The following is an 18,594-nucleotide window of genomic DNA, read 5'->3' as shown; positions in this document are numbered from 1 at the left end:
TTAAGGCTACATTATCTTCTTACATTTTTTATTTACACTTTTAAATATAACATTAGTACAAGACATATGTATGGCAAATCTAGATTAACTTATCTAAAAACAACAAAGTGTTGTGATCCTGTTATTTTAAAAATGTATGTAGTGTAATGTGAATATGTGTATCATAGAAAAAAACTTGAAAAAATACACATTATAATGTTAACAAGTGCTATTTCCAGAATTGTGGGTGATTTAAATTCCTTTTTTAAATTTATCTGTATTTTCCACAATGGTAATGTATTATTTAAGTGATTACAACCATTTAAAATCAATACTGCTTAATTTCTAACAGTTAAAATTTTTTTACTCATTTTATTCTAGCATGCTTTCATGTTTTGGAAATAAATATCATGGACAGGCCCATTTCAAAATGGGGGATTACATATTAAGAACTGTGAAATCAGGGGTGCCTGGGTGTCACAGTCAGTTAAGCCTCCAGTTCTTGGTTTTGGCTCAGGTTGTGATCTTACGGGCGTGAGATTGAGTCCAGCATCAGGCTCCATGTTGAGCATGGAGCCTGCTTAAGATTCTTTCTCCTTCTCTCTTTACCCCTCCCCCCCCACTCTCTCTCAAATAAATAAATTAATTAAAAAAACTGTGAAATTAATTTAGCTACTATTATGTGTTGAAAGTAACCTAGCAAATATTACCCAGATGGTCCTTTCTATAATATTCTTTCCTTTGATTATTCTAATTATTTTAAATCTGTTTTAACAGCTACAAGATCGCACTCAGTTCAGTGACCGAGACTTAGCCACCCTTAAGAGATACTGGGACAATGGAATGACCAGCCTCGGTTCTGTCTGTAGAGAGAAAATTGAAGCAGTTGCAACTGAATTAAATGTTGACTGTGAAATAGTTCGGGTAAGACATTTTCAATAATTTTCAGGCTGTTGTTAAAGATTGTCATAAATTAAATCTTTAAAAAATTGCATGAGGTCCTGTAAACAAGAACATCAATAAAGTGAAAAAGATAATCCACAGAATGGGAGGAAATATGTTCAAATCACATATCTGATAAGGAACTTGTATTCAGAGTATATAAACAATTCTTACATCTTAATAATAAAAAGGCAAATAATGAAATGAAAATGGGCAAAGAGTTTGAATACACATTTATCCAAGGGAGATATACAAATGGTCAATAAATACACAAAAATGTTCATCATTTGTAATTATGGAAATAAAAACCACAATGAGATACCACTTAGTAGCCAATATGATGTCTATAATAAAAAAGACAGATGATAACAAGTGTTGACCAGGATGTGGATAAATTGGAACCATTATACACTTTTGATGGAAATGTAAAATGTTTTAACCACGTTGGAAAACAGTCCTCAAAATTTTTAACATAGAGTTATCATAGGACCCAGCAATTCCACTCTAAGGTATATATATATATCCAAAAGAAATGAAATGTATGTATACTCAAAAACTTGTAAATGCTTGTTTGTTTTGTTTCTTAAATTCCATATATGCGTGAAATCATATGGGGTATTTCTCATTCTCTGACTTATTTCATTTAGCATAATACTCCACAGCTCCATTGACATCACTGCAAATGGTAAGATTTCATTCTTTTCTATGACTGATATTCCATTCATCAGTCAATGGACATTTGAGCTGTTTCCATAATTTGGCTATTGTAGATAATGCTACCATGAACATTCGCCTGCATCTATCCCTTCGAACAAGTATTTTTGTATTCTTCAGCTAAATACATAGTAATGCAACTGCTGGATCATAGGGTAGTTCTATTTTTAACTTTTTGAGGAACCTCCATACTGTTTTCCATAGTGGCTGTACCAATTTGCATTCCACTAAGTGCAAGACAGTTCCCCTTTCTGCACATCCTTGCCAACACCTGTTGTTTTCTGTGTTGTTAATTTTAGCCATTTTGAAGGTGTGAGGTGATATAGCTCGTTGTAGTTTTGGTATTTCCCTGATGATCAGTGATGGTAAGCATCTTTTCATGTGTTTGTGGGCCATCTGAGTGTCTTCTTTTGAATAATGTCTATTCATGTCTTCTGCCCATTTTTAATTGGATTATTCATTTGGGGGTGTTGAGTTTGATAAATTCTTTGTATATTTTGGGTACTAACCCTTTATCAGATAATTCATTTGCCAATATCTTCTTCTATTCCCTAGGTTGCCTTTTAGTTTTGTTGATTGTTTCCTTCACTGTGCAGAAGCTTTTTATTTTGATGAAACAAATGAGCATAAAGAAGAGAGAGAGGAACCAAGAAACAGACTCTTTTTTTTAAAGATTTTATTTATTTATTTGAGAGAGAAAGAGAGAGAGTGCAGGAGAGGGGGTAGGGTCAGAGGGAGAAGCAGACTACCCACTGAGCAGGGAGTCCGATATGGGACTTGATCCCAGCACTCCAGGATCATGACCTGAGCCGAAGGCAGTCACTTAACCAACTGAGCCACCCAGGTGCCCGAATCAGACTCTTAACTATAGAAAACAAACTGATAGTTTCAAGGGTGGTAATTGGGGGGATGGGTTAAATAGGTGCTGGGGATTAAGGAGTGCACTTGTGATGAGCACCAGGTTGTATGTAAGTGCTGAATCACTAAATTGTACACCTGAAACTAATCTTACAATGTATGTTATCTAACTGAAATTTAAAAAAAAAAACTTAAAAAACCTTATATATGAATGTTCATAACAGCATTGTTCATAATAGCCAAAGTGGGAAAAAAAACAAGTGTCCATCAAGTGAATGCATAAACAAAATGTGATGCATTAGAGACTTTTCTTGTTTTTAAGGAGTTTGGAGTCTAGCAAGAGGGATAACGTAAGAATACAAATGACTGGAGAGGAATTGAAGTAGGATAATGGTATGAGAAGCCTAAATGCCAAGAATAAGGAACATCAGAGCATGTTTTTGTATTATTATCATTTTTATTTTTTTAATTAAAGTTATATATGCACATAGCTTAAGGAGTCAAGTTCTATAAAACTTGATATAAAACCAACATTCCTTACTGCTCCCTTCCTACTATTTCCCAATAGCTAGAATCAACCACTTTTCACTCTTTTAGATGATTCCTTTGATATTTATTTCCATCTATGAATAATTTTCTGTATTAATTAGATTTAAGGTTGGCTCTGAGAAACAGAAAGACTCAAAATAACAAGGACTTAGACAAGATATCCTAATTTCATGGAAAAGTCCCGGGGTATATAATTTAAAGCTGGCATAACAGTTCTGACCCATGAATTCCTCAAAGATTCTGGTACCTTCCACCTTCCATTCTGCCATCCCTATGATGTAGCCCTTGTCCTCAAGGTCCAAAATTATGACATATATGGTCTAGGAACCAAGACAGAGATGGGGGAAAAGAAAGGCAAGGGATGTGTACCAGCTATCTTTCTTTTTAAATTTTTTATTGTTATGTTAATCACCATACATTACATCATTAGTTTTTGATATAGTGTTCCATGATTCATTGTTTGTGCATAACACCCAGTGCTCCACGCAGAACGTGCCCTCTTTAATACCCATCACCAGGCTAACCCATCCCCCCACCCCCTTCCCTCTAGAACCCTCAGTTTGTTTTTCAGAGTCCATCGTCTCTCATTGTTCGTCTCCCCATCCGATTTACTCCCCTTCATTTTTCCCCTCCTGCTATATTCTTCTTTTTTTTTCTTCTTAAAATATATTGCATTATTTGTTTCAGAGGTACAGATCTGTGATTCAACAGTCTTGCACAATTCACACCGCTCACCATAGCACATACCCTCCCCAATGTCTATCACCCAGCCACCCCATCCCTTCCACCCCCCCACCACTCCAGCAACCCTCAGTTTGTTTCCTGAGATTAAGAATTCCTCATATCAGTAAGGTCATATGATACATGTCTTTCTCTGATTGACTTATTTCACTCAGCATAACACCCTCCAGTTCCATCCATGTCGTTGCAAATGGCAAGATCTCATTCCTTTTGATGGCTGCATAATATTCCATTGTGTATATATACCACTTCTTCTTTATCCATTCATCTGTCGATGGACATCTTGGCTCTTTCCACAGTTTGGCTATTGTGGACATTGCTGCTATAAACAACCGTGTAGGAGAGTTCACCTTTCTCCGCATCCCCACCAACATCTGTCTTTTCTTGACTTGTTAATTTTAGCCATTCTGACTGGTGTGAGGTGGTATCTCATTGAGGTTTTGATTTGGATTTCCCTGATGCCGAGCGATGTTGAGCACTTTATCATGTGTCTTTTGGCCATTTGGATGTCTTCCTTGGAAATATGTCTGTTCATGTCTTCTGCCCATTTCTTGATTGGATTATTTGTTCTTTGGGTATTGGGTTTAATAAGTTTTTATAGATTTTGGATACTAGCCCTTTATTTGATATGTCATTTGCAAATATGTTCTCCCATTCTGTCAGTTGTCTTTTGGTTTTGCGGACTGTTTCTTTTGCTGTGCAAAAGCTTTTTATCTTGATGAAATCCCAATAGTTCATTTTTGCCCTTGCTTCCCTTGCCTTTGGCGATGTTTCTAGGAAGAAGTTGCTGCAGCTGAGGTCGAAGAGGTTGCTGCCTGTGTTCTCCTTTAGGATTTTGATGGACTCCTGTCTCACTATTAGGTCTTTCAACCATTTGGAGTCTATTTTTGTGTGTGGTGTAAGGAAATGGTCCAGTTTCATTCTGCATGTGGCTGTCCAATTTTCCCAACACCATTTGTTGAAGAGGCTGTCTTTTTTCCATTGGACATGCTTTCCTCCTTTGTCAAAGATTAGTTGACCATAGAGTTGAGGGTCCATTTCTGGGCTCTCTATTCTGTTCTATTGATCTATGTGTCTGTTTTTGTGCCAGTACCATACTGTCTTGATGATGACAGCTTTGTAATAGAGCTGGAAGTCCGGAATTGTGATGCTGCCAGCTTTGCTTTTCTTTTTCAACATTCTTCTGGCTATTCGGGGTCTCTTCTGGTTCCATACAAATTTTAGGATTATTTGTCCCATTTCTTTGAAAAAAGTGGATGGTATTCTGATGGGGATTGCTTTGAATGTGTAGATTGCTCTAGGTAGCATTGACATCTTCACAATGTTTGTTCTTCCAATCCATGAGCATGGAACGTTTTTCCATTTCTTTGTGTCTTCCTCAATTTCTTTCATGAGTTTTTTGTAGTTTTCAGAGTACAGATCCTTTGCCTCTTTGGTTAAATTTATTCCTAGGTATCTTATGGTTTGGGGTGCAATTGTAAATGGGATCAACTCCTTAATTTGTCTCTCTTCTGTCTTGTTGTTGGTGTATAGGAATGCCACTGATTTCTGTGCATTGATTTTACATCCTGCCTCATTACTGAATTCTTGTATGAGTTCTAGCAGTTTTGGGGTGGAGTTGTTTCGGTTTTCCACATAAAGTATCATATCATCTGCAAAGAGTGAGAGTTTGACTTCCTCTTTGCGATTTGGACACCTTTGTTTTATTTTTGTTGTCTGATTGCTGTGGCTAGGACTTCTAATACTACGTTCAATAGCAGTGGTGTTAGTGGACATCCCTGCCACGTTCCTGACCTTAGGGGGAAAGCTCTCGGCTTTTCCCCATTGAGAATGATATTCGCTGTAGGTTTTTCATAGATGGCTTTTATGATATTGAGGTATGTACCCTCTATCCCTATACTCTGAAGAGTTTTGATCAAGAAAGGATGCTGTACTTTGTCAAATACTTTTTCTGCATCTATTGAGAGGATCATATGATTCTTGTTCTCTATTTGTTAAAGTATTGTATCACGTTGATTGATTTGCATATGTTGAACCAAACTTGCAGCCCAGGGATAAATCCCACTTGGTCGTGGTGAATAATCCTTTTAATGTACTGTTGGATCCTATTGGCTAGTATTTTGGTGAGAATTTTTGCGTCCATGTTCATCAAAGATATTGGTCTGTAATTCTCCTTTTTGATGGGGTCTTTGTCTGGTTTTGGGATCAAGGTAATGATGGCCTCATAAAATGAGTTTGGAAGTTATCCTTCCATTTCTATTTTTTGGAACAGTTTCAGAAGAATAGGTATTAATTCTTCTTTAAATGTTTGGTAGAATTCCCCTGGGAAGCCATCTGGCCCTGGGCTTTTGTTTCTTGGGAGATTTTTGATGCCTGCTTCAATTTCCTTAGTGGTTATAGGTCTGTTCAGGTTTTCTATTTCTTCCTGGTTCAGTTTTGGTAGTTGATACATCTCTAGGAATGCACCCATTTCTTCCAGGTTATCTAATTTGCTGGCATAGAGTTGCTCATAATATGTTCTTATAATTGTTTGTACTTTTTTGCTGTTGGTAGTGATCTCTCCTCTTTCATTCATGATTTTGTTGATTTGGGTCATTTCTTTTTTCTTTTTGATAAGTCTAGCCAGGGGTTTATCAATCTTGTTAATTCTTTCAAAGATCCAGCTCCTAGTTTCGTTGATCTGTTCTACTGTTCTTTTGGGTTCTACTTCCTTAATTTCTGCTCTGATCTTTATTATTTCTCTTCTGCTGGGTTTAGGCTTTATTTGCTGTTTTGTCTCTAGCTCCTTTAGGTGTAGGGTCAGGTTGTTTATTTAAGACCTTTCTTGTTTCTTGAGAAAGGCTTGTAATTCTATATACTTTCCTCTTAGGACTGCCTTTGCTGTATCCCAAAGATTTTGAACCGTTGTGTTTTCATTTTCATTGGTTTCCATGAATTTTTTAAATTCTTCTTTAATTTTCTGGTTGACCCATTCATTCTTTAGTAGGATCCTCTTTAGCCTCCATGTATTTTAGTTATTTCCGTCTTTCCTTTTGTGATTGCGTTCTAGTTTCAAAGCATTTTGGTCTGAAAATATGCAGGAAATAATCCCAATCTTTTGGTACTGGTTGAGACCTGATTTGTGACCTAGGATGTGATCTATTCTGGAGAATGTTCCATGGGCACTAGAGAAGAATGTGTATTCCGTTGCTTTGGGATGGAATGTTCTGAAAATGTCTGTGAAGTCCATTTGGTCCAGTGTGTCATTTAAAGTCTTTATTTCCTTGTTGATCTTTTGCTTAGATGATCTGTCCATTTCAGTCAGGGGGGTGTTAAAGTCCCCCACTATTATTGTATTGTTGTCAATGTGTTTCTTTGCTTTTGTTATTAATTGCCTTATATAATTGGCTTCTTCCATGTTAGGGGCATAGATATTTACAATTGTTAGATCTTCTTGTTGGATAGACCCTTTAAGTAGGATATACTGTCCTTCCTCATCTCTTATTACAGTCTTTGTTTTAAAGTCTAATTTGTCTGATATAAGGATTGCCACCCCAGCTTTCTTTTGGTGTCCATTAGCATGGTAAATTGTTTTCCACCCCCTCACTTTCAATCTGGGGGTGTCTTTCGGTCTAAAATGAGTCTCTTGCAGACAGCATATGGATGGGTCTTGTTTTTTAATCCAATCTGATAGCCTGTGTCTTTTGATTGGGGCATTTAGCCCATTTACATTCAGGGTAACTATTGAAAGGTATGAATTTAGTGCCATTGTATTGCCTGTAAGGTGACTGTGACTGTATATTGTCTCTGTTCCTTTCTGATCTATGCTGCTTTTAGGCTCTCTCTTTGCTTAGAGGACCCCTTTCAATATTTCTTGGAGGGCTGGTTTCGTGTTTGCAAATTCCTTTAGTTTTGTTTGTTCTGGAAGGTTTTTATCTCTCCTTCTATTTTCAATGACTGCCTAGCTGGATATAGTATTCTTGGCTGCATATTTTTCTCATTTAGTGCTCTGAAGATATTATGCCAGTCCTTTCTGGCCTGCCGGGTCTCTGTGGATCGGTCTGTTGCCAGTCTAATGTTTCTACCATTATAGGTTACATATCTCTTCTCCCGAGCTGCTTTCAGGATTTTCTCTTTGTCTCTGAGACTCGTAAGTTTTACTATTAGATGTAGGTGTGTTGACCTATTTTTATTGATTTTGAGAGGGGTTCTCTGTGCCTCCTGGATTTTGATGCCTGTTTCCTTCCCCACATTAGGGAAGTTCTCTGCTATAATTTGCTCCAATATACCTTCTGCCCCCCTCTCTCTTTCTTCTTCTTCTGGGAACCCAATTATTCTAATGGTGTTTCGTCCTATCGTATCGCTTATCTCTCGAATTCTGCCCCCGTGATCCAGTAGTTGTTTATCTCTCTTTTTCTCAGCTTCTTTATTTTCCATCATTTGGTCTTCTAAATCGCTGATTCTCTCTTCTGCCTCATTTATCCTAGTAGTTAGTGCCCCCAATTTTGATTGCACCTCATTAATAGCCTTTTTGATTTCGATTTTGTTAGATTTTAGTTGTTTTATTTCTCCAGGAAGGGTGTCTCTAATAACTTCCATGCTTTTTTCAAGGCCAGCTAGTATCTTTAAAATCATGATTCTGAACTCTAGGTCCGACATCGTACTAATGTCCGTATTGAGTAGGTCCCTGGCAGACGTTACTACCTCTTATTCTTTTTGCTGGGGTGATTTTTTTTCGTCTTGTCATTTTGTCTAGAGGAGAATAGATGAATGAGAGAACAAAATGCTAACAGCTTAACAATGTCCCCAGCAAATATACTCTAAACAAATCAGAAAAGACCTGATACCAGGGGAAAAGATAGGGAAAGAAAGAAAAAAGAAGGAGAGAAAAAAGGAAAAAGATAAAGATAAAAACAAAAACAGAACAAAACAAAAAAAACCAGAATATGATCAAATATGATCAGGCTAGTGCATAGATCAGTGCCACACACTAGATTTTGGGTGTATTTTGGTCTGTTAGAAGAAAGTGCCTCCTAAAATTTTAAAGAAAGAAAGACTTATATATGTACAAAATAAGGGTTGATACAATGAAGGAATGGAAGTTGACTGTAAAGATGAAAAATTATAAAAGATTTTATAAAAGGAATTGATAAGATAAGAAGTTTTTGAAAAAAGAAAGACGTTTTTAAAAAAAAGGAAAAAAAAGGGAGAGAATGTGATCAGGTAGGAGACTAGAACAAAGCCATACACTAGTGATTTAGGGTATATTTTGATCTGTTAGAAGAAACTATCTCAAAATTTTAAAGAGAGTACAACTTATATATATATATATTTATAAATATATATATATATATGCCATAAATTAGGGTAACTACTATGAAGGGATAGAATATCATTCTAAAAATAAAAAATAAAAATATTTTTTTAAAAAAGGGATTGATAAGATGGTTGAAAAAGGGAAAAAGGAAAATTCAAAAAAAAAAACAGTTAAAAAAATTAACTTTGAAAAACTAATGAATCATGGTAAAAAAGCCATGAATTCTATGTGCAGTATTCCCCTAGCGCTGGCTTTCTTCCATTCTCCTTGATAGGTAAACTTGGTATTGCCTGGCTGCTCATGCTGATCTTCTGGGGGAGGGGCCTGTTGCTGTGGTTCCCAAATGTCTTTGCCGGAGGCGGAATTGCCCCACCTTTGTCGGTCCGGCTAAGCAATCTGCTCGGGTTTGCTCTCGGGAGCTTTTGTTCCCTGCAAGTTCTCGGTACAGCTTTGGAGGATGAGAGTGAAAATGGTGGCCTCCCAATCTCCACCCGGAGGAGCTGAGAACTCGGGGCCCCGCTCCTCAGTGTGCCCCAAGAGAAAAGCAGTCAGTCACTCCCATCTCCCCAGTCTCCGGCCGCACTCCGTGCTCACCCGGCCTGTGACCAGGTGTTTCTATCTCTGGCACCCGACCCCATGTGGAGTCTCCAAACCCAGCAGATCCCTGCAGTGCGCTCCTGCGCCGCTCCTCCCATGGGAGGAAGGGGAGTCTCCCCGGCTCTGCCGCTTGTTGGGTCCCTGCTGGAGGAGCAGTGGCCTGACTGGTCTGTGGATCACAGTTTATGGCAACCCCGAGCTGAGAGCCCGCGCCTTGGCTCCATCTCTGCAGCCGGCTTCTCCGGTCTGATACCTGGGAGCTCTGTCTCACTCAGTCACCCCCAGTATTTCTGTGACCCCAAGGGTCCTGAGACCACACTGTCCCGCGAGGGTTCCACCCCCCGCTTAGCCACTGGAGCGACGTCCCTCAGCGGAGCTGACTTCTAAATGTTCCGATTTTGTGCTCCGCTGCTCTTTCACTTGCCAGAAGTGGCTGATGGAGGCCCCCTCCCCCGCCGTCTATCCTCCCAAATATTGCCTCGGATTCACTTCTCCACAAGTCCTACCTTCCAGTAAGTGGTCGCTTTTCTGTTCAGAGAGTTGTTGCTATTCTTTTCTTCGATCTCCTGTTGAGTTCGTAGGTGTTCAGAATGTTTGGATCCCTATTCAGCTGAATTCCTGATACCAGAGGAAATCCAGGTCTCCTACTCCTCCGTCATCTTGCTCCGCCCCTGTACCAGCTATCTTTTAAAGAGGATTCCCAGATATTGCCACAAGACACATTCACTTACATCCCATTGGCTAAAGAGTACTTACAAGGTCCTACCTAACTGCAAGTGAAGTTGCAAATGTAGTTATATTCTGGGTAGCCATGTGCCCAGCTAAACTTTTTATTATTCTGGGAAAAGGAGAAGACAGATATTGGGAAATATCTAGTATTATGTCTCTTATCTGAGTATATGCCTACTTCTTGATTTTTCAGTGCTAGGTGTTGTTGATTGATTTTCCACTATGAAATGTGAGGGTCTTTCTTTGATATTTTTCAAGATCTCTTCAGTGATCCTTTTACCTTTTCTCTTTTTATTTTCTCTTTTTTCTCTTTTTATTCTCTCAGTATAATTATTTCATAATTCTGGTTAGTTTGTTTTCCAGTGTTATTATTATAACTAAGTAAATGCTTTACACATTTGAATTATGTAATATATGATTATGTATATAATATATTATTTCTGTATACTATTTTGTATAACATGACTTTCTTTTTGTTTTTTGATTTGATTATTTTCTTAGTTTTTATTTTTTGTATTTTTGCTTACAAAATACAAAAATGTACTTACTTAAGTACTTGCTACTAATTTATTCTCAGACTCTTCCCAGGTGCATATATCTCTTCTCAATACATTCATACACATTTGGTAGTGTAACAGTTTTATCATCTTAAAGAAATTTTTCCTGAAATCTAATGTGCTCCAATCTGAATTAGTTACTCTTTACCTGGAGCACAGCTGTTAACCCTGAGATTTCCATTTTCAATGTGGGTATCTTTTTGCTGTACTTTCAGTAAGATATCATCAAATTTATCTTCCAACTTTTCTCCTGAGTTTTTCATTTTTATTTGTATTCAATCTGCCACTGATAATAATAAACACCATGTGCCATGACAGCAAGCTTTCAGGCTGTATGGATTGCTGTAAGGGAGACCCCGTACTGCAAGAGAGAGGAGACAGTGAGAGAATATTCCTAAACATACTCTCCCAAAATGAAAGACCTGAAATCGTAAGTTCCTAGTTAGGATTCTCTTTGTTTTTTGTTTTTTGGATTCTCTTTGATACCACAGGGTTTTAGGTATAATTGCTGTAAAAAAAAAAAAAATGGCCAAAGCCATTGATGTTGGGGCTTTCCCTCAATTACTGTTATGTACAAAGCCCTCTATCCCCATAGAAAATCTTAACACACAGGAAAAGGAAGAAGGGTTATATTTTCTTCTTGCTTATGACTGGTTAAACCTTATACTAAAGAATAGGGAAATTCTTACTATCATTATGTTTCTAGTGATTTTCCAAAATGCCAGCATCACCACAGCAGAGAGAAAATTTGAAAATGTGATGTGTCTTAAGACCTATCCTGTAATATTTGGTAGGTTAACTCCAAAGAAGATGTTTGCCATATAAATATACTCTTGAGATTTAGTCAAAACACGATGTAGATATTTTTAAGTCTAATAGACCTCCTGGTTATTGATCACAAAAATAAAATTTGCCTCAGTATATCTAATTAACCATTACTTTTGATATAATTTGGAAATTTTAGATTCATGGTTCCTTGTTGTATTTTATACTTCTAAAAGGTTTTGGAAGCAAACAAGGCATATTTTCTCTTTAACCTTAGTGAGTATTATCATGTGCATATATTTCTTTAACTTGAAATGTCATTCCCAGGTTAGTGCCTATTACTTATTGAAATATTCATTCATCAAAGGTAAAGTGAACACCTGTTATGTGCCATAACTCTTCTATGTGCCATAACTCTTCTATGTGTCATGAAAAAATTCAGCTTTCCTAAGGAACTTGCAATTTAACATGATCAATTTTTTAGTATTTCTGTGCTTCAGTTAACACTAAATTGCAATAATATAACAGAGGGTTGTTTTGAAAAAATACATGTAGATAATAAGTGCAAAGCACCATAATTCCTCAATAAAATTGGCTTCCCATGTCTCCCTACAATTCAATTAACTGTCTACCCTTTTCATATGCTTGGGTTATAGTTGACATATGTCAAAACGTACTCTTGTGCAGTCAAATATTTGTATAAGAAACATGTGTCTGGTGTTTGAAATACATTTGGAAAACAAATAAATTTCCTGAAAAATGTATGCTTTTACAGTTTAGATTCTATTTATTTTCCAAGGAGTATGGCTAGATTTAAAATGTCTTTAAATAGAAGAGTGATTTTCACTTATACTGTTTTTAACCTTGCCTTTTGCATTAGATATGTCTCTACCCCCAATGCATGTGTCAAACAAATAATAGTAAAATTTTTATTATCTACCATAGATTTTGACTCAAAGCTGGTGAGTGCCTTGAGGTTGAATTCTATGCTGTTATTTTATATAAGAATAATGAGCATAAAAAAGCTTCAGGACGGTGTTGTGGGAAGTTCCTGAACACATCTCCTCCCACAGAACACCAAATCTATGTCTACATATGGATCATTGCCCTCTGAAAAAGATCTGAAAACCAGATGGACTGCTCTCCAAAACAAAGGATAAATGGACCACATTGAGATGTAGATACATGGTCTCACAAAACCCTACCCCTGGGGCAGCAACACACAATAGGGAGGTATTTCACCAAACAGGCACTTCTCCTGGAGGAGGAAGGGGTTGGTGCCCCACACTGGTCATTCAAGCCCCTGGGATCTGCACCAGACAGAGGAACTCCCAGGATGTCTGGCTTGGAAAACCAATGGAACTGACATCTAGAGGTCCCAAAGTGCTATAGGAAACTGAGGTTCTCCTCTTGGAGGGCACATGGACAGTCTTGCTCACCCTAAAAGTCAGCAATAAAACAGCAATTTAAAAAGTGCCTAGACTACATGTGAGGGAAATTCATTTGCTGAGTTAGGGGCATCAGCTGGAAGGGTGAGAAACAGTTGAGATGCTCCCTGGGGATAGAGAGACTGGTGGACAACATTGTTGCTCTCTCCATGTAGCCTGCTAGCACAGGTAGGTAAGCTTGAATGTGGCATCTTCCTGTTACCTTGCTGGGACCGGTGGTGGTGAGCAGTCATGGCACTTGCTGACCATGAGTAATTGCAGTGCTTCCTCAATTTCTGGCTGGAGTGGGTGAACAAAAATACTTATGGATTTCTCCCATTCCTTAGCTAAAGATTGCAAATGCAAGGAGTTGTGACACTCCCTTGCCCTCTGGTTTGGCTGGCATATGCATGGTCATGACATTCTCTTGCTCACAGCCTAAAGCCAAAACATGCAGAGGCAAAACACTATCCTATTGCATTGGTGCAATACTGCCTTTCCGAAACAGCTTACCCCACTCCCAACACTCTCCAGCTGCCTTGTTAAAGCCAGCAGGTATGTATAATCAGCACAGGGAATACCCCTTGATTGCCTGGCCTTGATGGCCATGATGGTTAATCTTCCAGAGCTCCATGGAACTGTAACAATTAGAGAAACAATTCTTGACAGGCCACCACACCTAAGGCACTGTACACACAGTAGACAAAACCACAACCTCTCTATTAGCTTAGAGCTCCAGCATGAGACACAGACTTCAGGTTACCCACCCATCCAGAGGCTAAGGAGACACTCCCAGGGAACATAAGCAGGAAGACACCAGCCTTGTGCACCCACTTGGCCTCATTTCAGCTCAATAAGTCTCTCCCCAAAATGAACTTATCACTTGTCTAAAGCCCCAGTATTTGCAAGTATCACCCATAGGACATCTCTCCTAGTCCAGAGGCCAGCAGAAAATAGAATCATATCCGCACAGGACGGCATATATTTGCATATATATGCAGCTGTTGCTGGAAGGTCTGGCTTCCAGTCAGCTTGCAACTAGATGCTAAATGGGATTCCTCCACTTGGATTACTGACAAGTCTTGACATATCCTCAACAATGGGGATGTATTAAGAATAAGTTAGGCAGTTTAGACAATCCCAAAGGTTCAAGAGGCAAACAAGAGTTAGGACAAGATTGAACAAGAAGAATCATCACCTGAACATAGTTACTCTTTCACTCTTGGCCTTACACACACACACACAAAATGCATAGAATAAAGCAAAATGAAAAAAAAAACAAAAAACAGAGAAAACTGCTCCACGTGAAAGAACAAGGAAAAAACACTTAAAGGATTACAATGATACAGAGATAAGTAATGAACCTGATAAAAAATTCAAATTAATGGTCATAAAGATGCTCACAAAACTCAAAAAAATGGGTGAATAGAGTGAGAACATCAACAAAGGGATAGAAAACTTAAGAAAGTACAAAAGTCACAGTGCTGAAGAATATAATAACTAAACTGAAAAATACATTAGAGAGATTCAACAGCAGACTGGATGAAGCAGAACAAATCAGTGAGCTGGAAGATAAAGCAGTGGAACCCATCCAGACAGTAGCAAACAGAAATAATTTTTAAAAAATAAAGATAACTTATGGGACCTCTAGGACAGCATCAAGTGAAATAACGTTTATATTATAAGGGCCCCATAAAGAGAAGAGAGAGAAAGGGCAGAAAACTTATTTGAAGAAATAATGATTGAAAATTTCCCTAACAGACATCCAAGTCAAGGTAGCCCAGAGGGTTACAAATAAGACGAACCCAAAGAAAGAAACAATATACATTATAATTTAAATTTCAAAAGTTAAAGATAGAATATCAAAAGCCGCAAGAGAAAAATAGTTAAATATTGGGAAAACCCTAAAGCTATCAGCAGATTTCTCAGAAGAAACTGCAAGCCAGAAAATAGTGGCATGACATATTTAAAGTGCTGAAAGGAAAAAAAAAAAGTCCAATCAAGAATATTCTACCAAAAAGGTTACCATTCAGATTTGAAGGAGAGATAAAGAGTTTCCAAATAAGCAAAAGCTAAAGGAGTTTGTCCCTATTAAAAACTGTCCTTACAAAAAATATTAAAGGGGCTTCTTTAAGCTGAAAAAAAAATAACACTAATTAGTAACAAGAAAACATACAGAAGTAAAATCTGATTGGCAAATGTAAAAATACAGTAGAGGCAATGAATTAATCACTTATAAAGCTATTAAAAATTTAAAAGACAAAAGTAGGAAAATTAAGTAAAACTACAATAATTAGTTGAGGGATACATAAAAAGATATAAAAAGTGACATCAGAGCATAAAATGGGGGGGAGTAAAGTTGTAGTTTTGAAATATGTTCAAATTTCAGTTGCTATTATCTTAAAATAGACTGTTACATATCTAGGATAAAATATGTGAATCTCATGGTAAACATAAAGCAAAACCATAAAAGAAAATAAGAAATCTAAAAACACTAAGGAAAGTCATCAAATCACAAAGAAAGAGAGAAAAGACAAGAAGGAAGAGAGAAGAACAATGAAAATATCCATAAAACTATTAACAAATTGGACATAAGTACATAACTATCAATAATTACTTTAAATGTAAATGGACTAAATTGGTGAATCAAAGACTGTAGAGTAGCTGAATGGATTAAAAAAAAATTCACATACATATGTTGCCTACAACAGACTCACTTCAGAAGAACACACAGAGAGTGAAAGCATAAAAAAGGATATTCCATGCAAATGGAAATGAAATGAAAGGTAGTGAGCTATGGCCATATCAGACTTTAAATCAGAGATTCTAATTAAAATAAAAAGAGAGGTACTACCTAATGATAAAAGGATCAATCCATCAAGAAGATATAAAATTTATAAGTATATATGCACCCAACATAGAAGTACCAGAATATATATACAGCAAATATCAACAGACATAAAGGGAGAAATTAATTGTTCTTTTTTCTAGCTCCTTAAAGTGTAATCTTAGGTGGTTTGTTTGAGATTTTTCTTGTTTCTTGAGGTAGGCTTGTATTGCTACAATCTTTACTCTTAAGGCAGTGTTTGCTGCTTCCCAAAGAGTTTGGACCATTCTGTTTTCATTTTCATTTGTCTTAATGTATTTTTTACTTTTTTTTTTATTTCTTGGTTGATCCTTTCATTGTTCAGTAGCATGTTATAGCTTCCATGTATCTGTGTTAGTTCCAGATTTTTCTTCTGATTGATTTCCAGTTTCAACCATTGTGGTTGGAAAAGATGTATGATATGATCTCAATCTTTTTTCATTTGTTGAGACTTGTTTTGTGGCCTAATATATGGTTAATCCTAGAGAATGTGCCATATGTACTTAAAGAGAATGTGTATTGCACTGTTTTGAGATGGAATGTTCTGAATTTATCTGTTAGATCCATCTGGCCCAATGTGTCATCCAAAGCCACTGTTTCCATCTTGATTTTATGTTTTCATGATCTATCCATTGATATAAGTGGGATGTTAAATCTCCTACTATTATTGTATTACTATCAATTTCTTCCTCTATGTCTCTTAGTAGCAGCTTTCTTTATTTAAGTGCTCCCATGTGGGGTGCATAAATATTTACAATTCTTATATCCTTTTGTTGGACTGTTCCCTTTATCATTATAGGGTCTTTCTTTGTCTCTTGTTAACGTCTTTGTTTTAAATTCTACTTTGTCTGATATAAGTATTGCTACACCATCTTCTTTTTGCTTCCATTTGCAGTAAATGTTTTTCCAAGCCTTCCCCTTTTTCTGCATGAGTGTTTAGTTCTAAAATGAATCTCCTTTGGCAGCATATAGATGGGTCCACTCTGTCACCCTATATTTTATGATTGGAGAATTTGATCCATTTACATGGATGCAAAATATCTAAGTGAAATACTAGCAAACCAAATCCAATAATACATTAAAATAATCATTCAACATGATCAAATAGGATTTACTCCTGGGTTGCAGGGGTGGTTCAATATTCACCAATCAATCAATGTGATACACCACATTAATAAAAGAAAGACAAGAACCATATGATCTTCTCAATAGATGCAGAAAAAACATTTGACAAAGGACAACATCCATTCATGATAAAAACCTTCAACAAAATAGGTGTAGAGGGAACATACCTCAACATAATAGAGGCCATATATGAAAAAACACACAGCTAATATCATCTTCAATGGGGAACAACTGAGAACTTTTCCTGTATAGTCAGAAATAAGACACAGATGTCCACTTTCACTGCTGTTATTTAACATAGCACTGGTAGTCCTAGCCACAGCAATCAGACAACAAAAATAAATAAAAGACATCATAATCAGCAAGGAAGAAGTAAAACTTCACTATTTCCAGATGACATGATATTCTACATAGAAAACCTGAAACATGCCACCAAAAAACTGCTAGAACCGATAAATAAATTAAGTTGCAGAATACAAAAATAAATGTACAGAAATTTATCGAGTTTCTACAAAGCAATAATGAAACAGCAGAAAGAGAAATTAAGGAATTAGTCCCGTTTACAATTGCACCAAAACTCATAAAGTACCTAGAAATAAACTTAACCAAAGAGGTAAAGAACCTGTACTCTAAAAAGTATAAAACACTGATGAAGGAAGAGGACATAAGAAAATGGAAAAATATTCCATGCCCATGGTTTGGAAGAAAAAATATTATTAAAATATTTATACTACCCAAAGCAATCTACACATTTAATGTGATCCTTATCAAAATACCACCGCATTTTTCACAGAGCTAGAACAAACATTCTTAAAAATTGTATGAAACCACAAAAGACCCCTAATAGCCAAAGCAATCTTGATAAAGAAAAGCAAGCTGGAGGTATCACAATTCCAGACTTCAGGTTACATTGCAAAGCTGTAGTGATCAAGACAGTATGGTACTAGCACAAAAACAGAAACATAGATCCATGGAACAGAGTAGAAAACCCAGAAATGAACCCACAACTATATGATCAACTAATTCTTGTCAAAGCACGAAAGAATATCCAATGGGAAAAAGACAGTATCTTCAACAAATGGTGTTGGGAAAACTGAACAGCAACATGCAAAAGAATGAAACTGGTCGACTTTCTTACAACATAGACAAAAATAAATTCAAAATTGTTAAAAGACCTACATGTGAGACAAGAAACCATTAAAATCCCAGAAGAGAATACAGCCAGTAACCTCTTTGACATTAGCCATAGCAACATCTCCCTAGATATGTCTCCTAAGGCAAGAGAAACAAAAGCAAAAATAAACTATTGGAGCTTAATCAAAATAAAAAGCTGCACAGTGAAGTAAAAAATCAAGAAAACTAAAAGGCAACCTTTGGAATGGAAGAAGATATTTGTAAATGATATAGCCGATAAAGAGTTAGTATCCAAAATCTATAAAGACTTTTAAA

The 18,594-nt window shown here is 36.8% G+C and overlaps 1 protein-coding gene across 2 annotated transcripts in view; it reads left to right on the top strand.

Annotated features, from left to right (window-relative positions):
* The window catches only part of HDX (highly divergent homeobox), a 315,446-nt gene that overhangs the window by 217,198 nt on the left and 79,654 nt on the right, over positions 1-18,594 (top strand). For both annotated transcript variants that reach the window (XM_073880879.1, XM_025852756.2), the window contains exon 5: positions 757-903. In XM_073880879.1, coding sequence (XP_073736980.1) covers positions 757-903 — 147 coding nt within the window. The remainder of the gene's footprint in view (positions 1-756; positions 904-18,594) is intronic.

Source organism: Callorhinus ursinus, unplaced genomic scaffold (genome assembly GCF_003265705.2).
Source record: "Callorhinus ursinus isolate GAN/ISIS: 27379988/994484 unplaced genomic scaffold, GSC_fseal_2.0 scaffold40, whole genome shotgun sequence".
NCBI classification, from domain to species: domain Eukaryota; kingdom Metazoa; phylum Chordata; class Mammalia; order Carnivora; family Otariidae; genus Callorhinus; species Callorhinus ursinus.
This window is presented reverse-complemented; position numbering and strand designations above follow the sequence as displayed.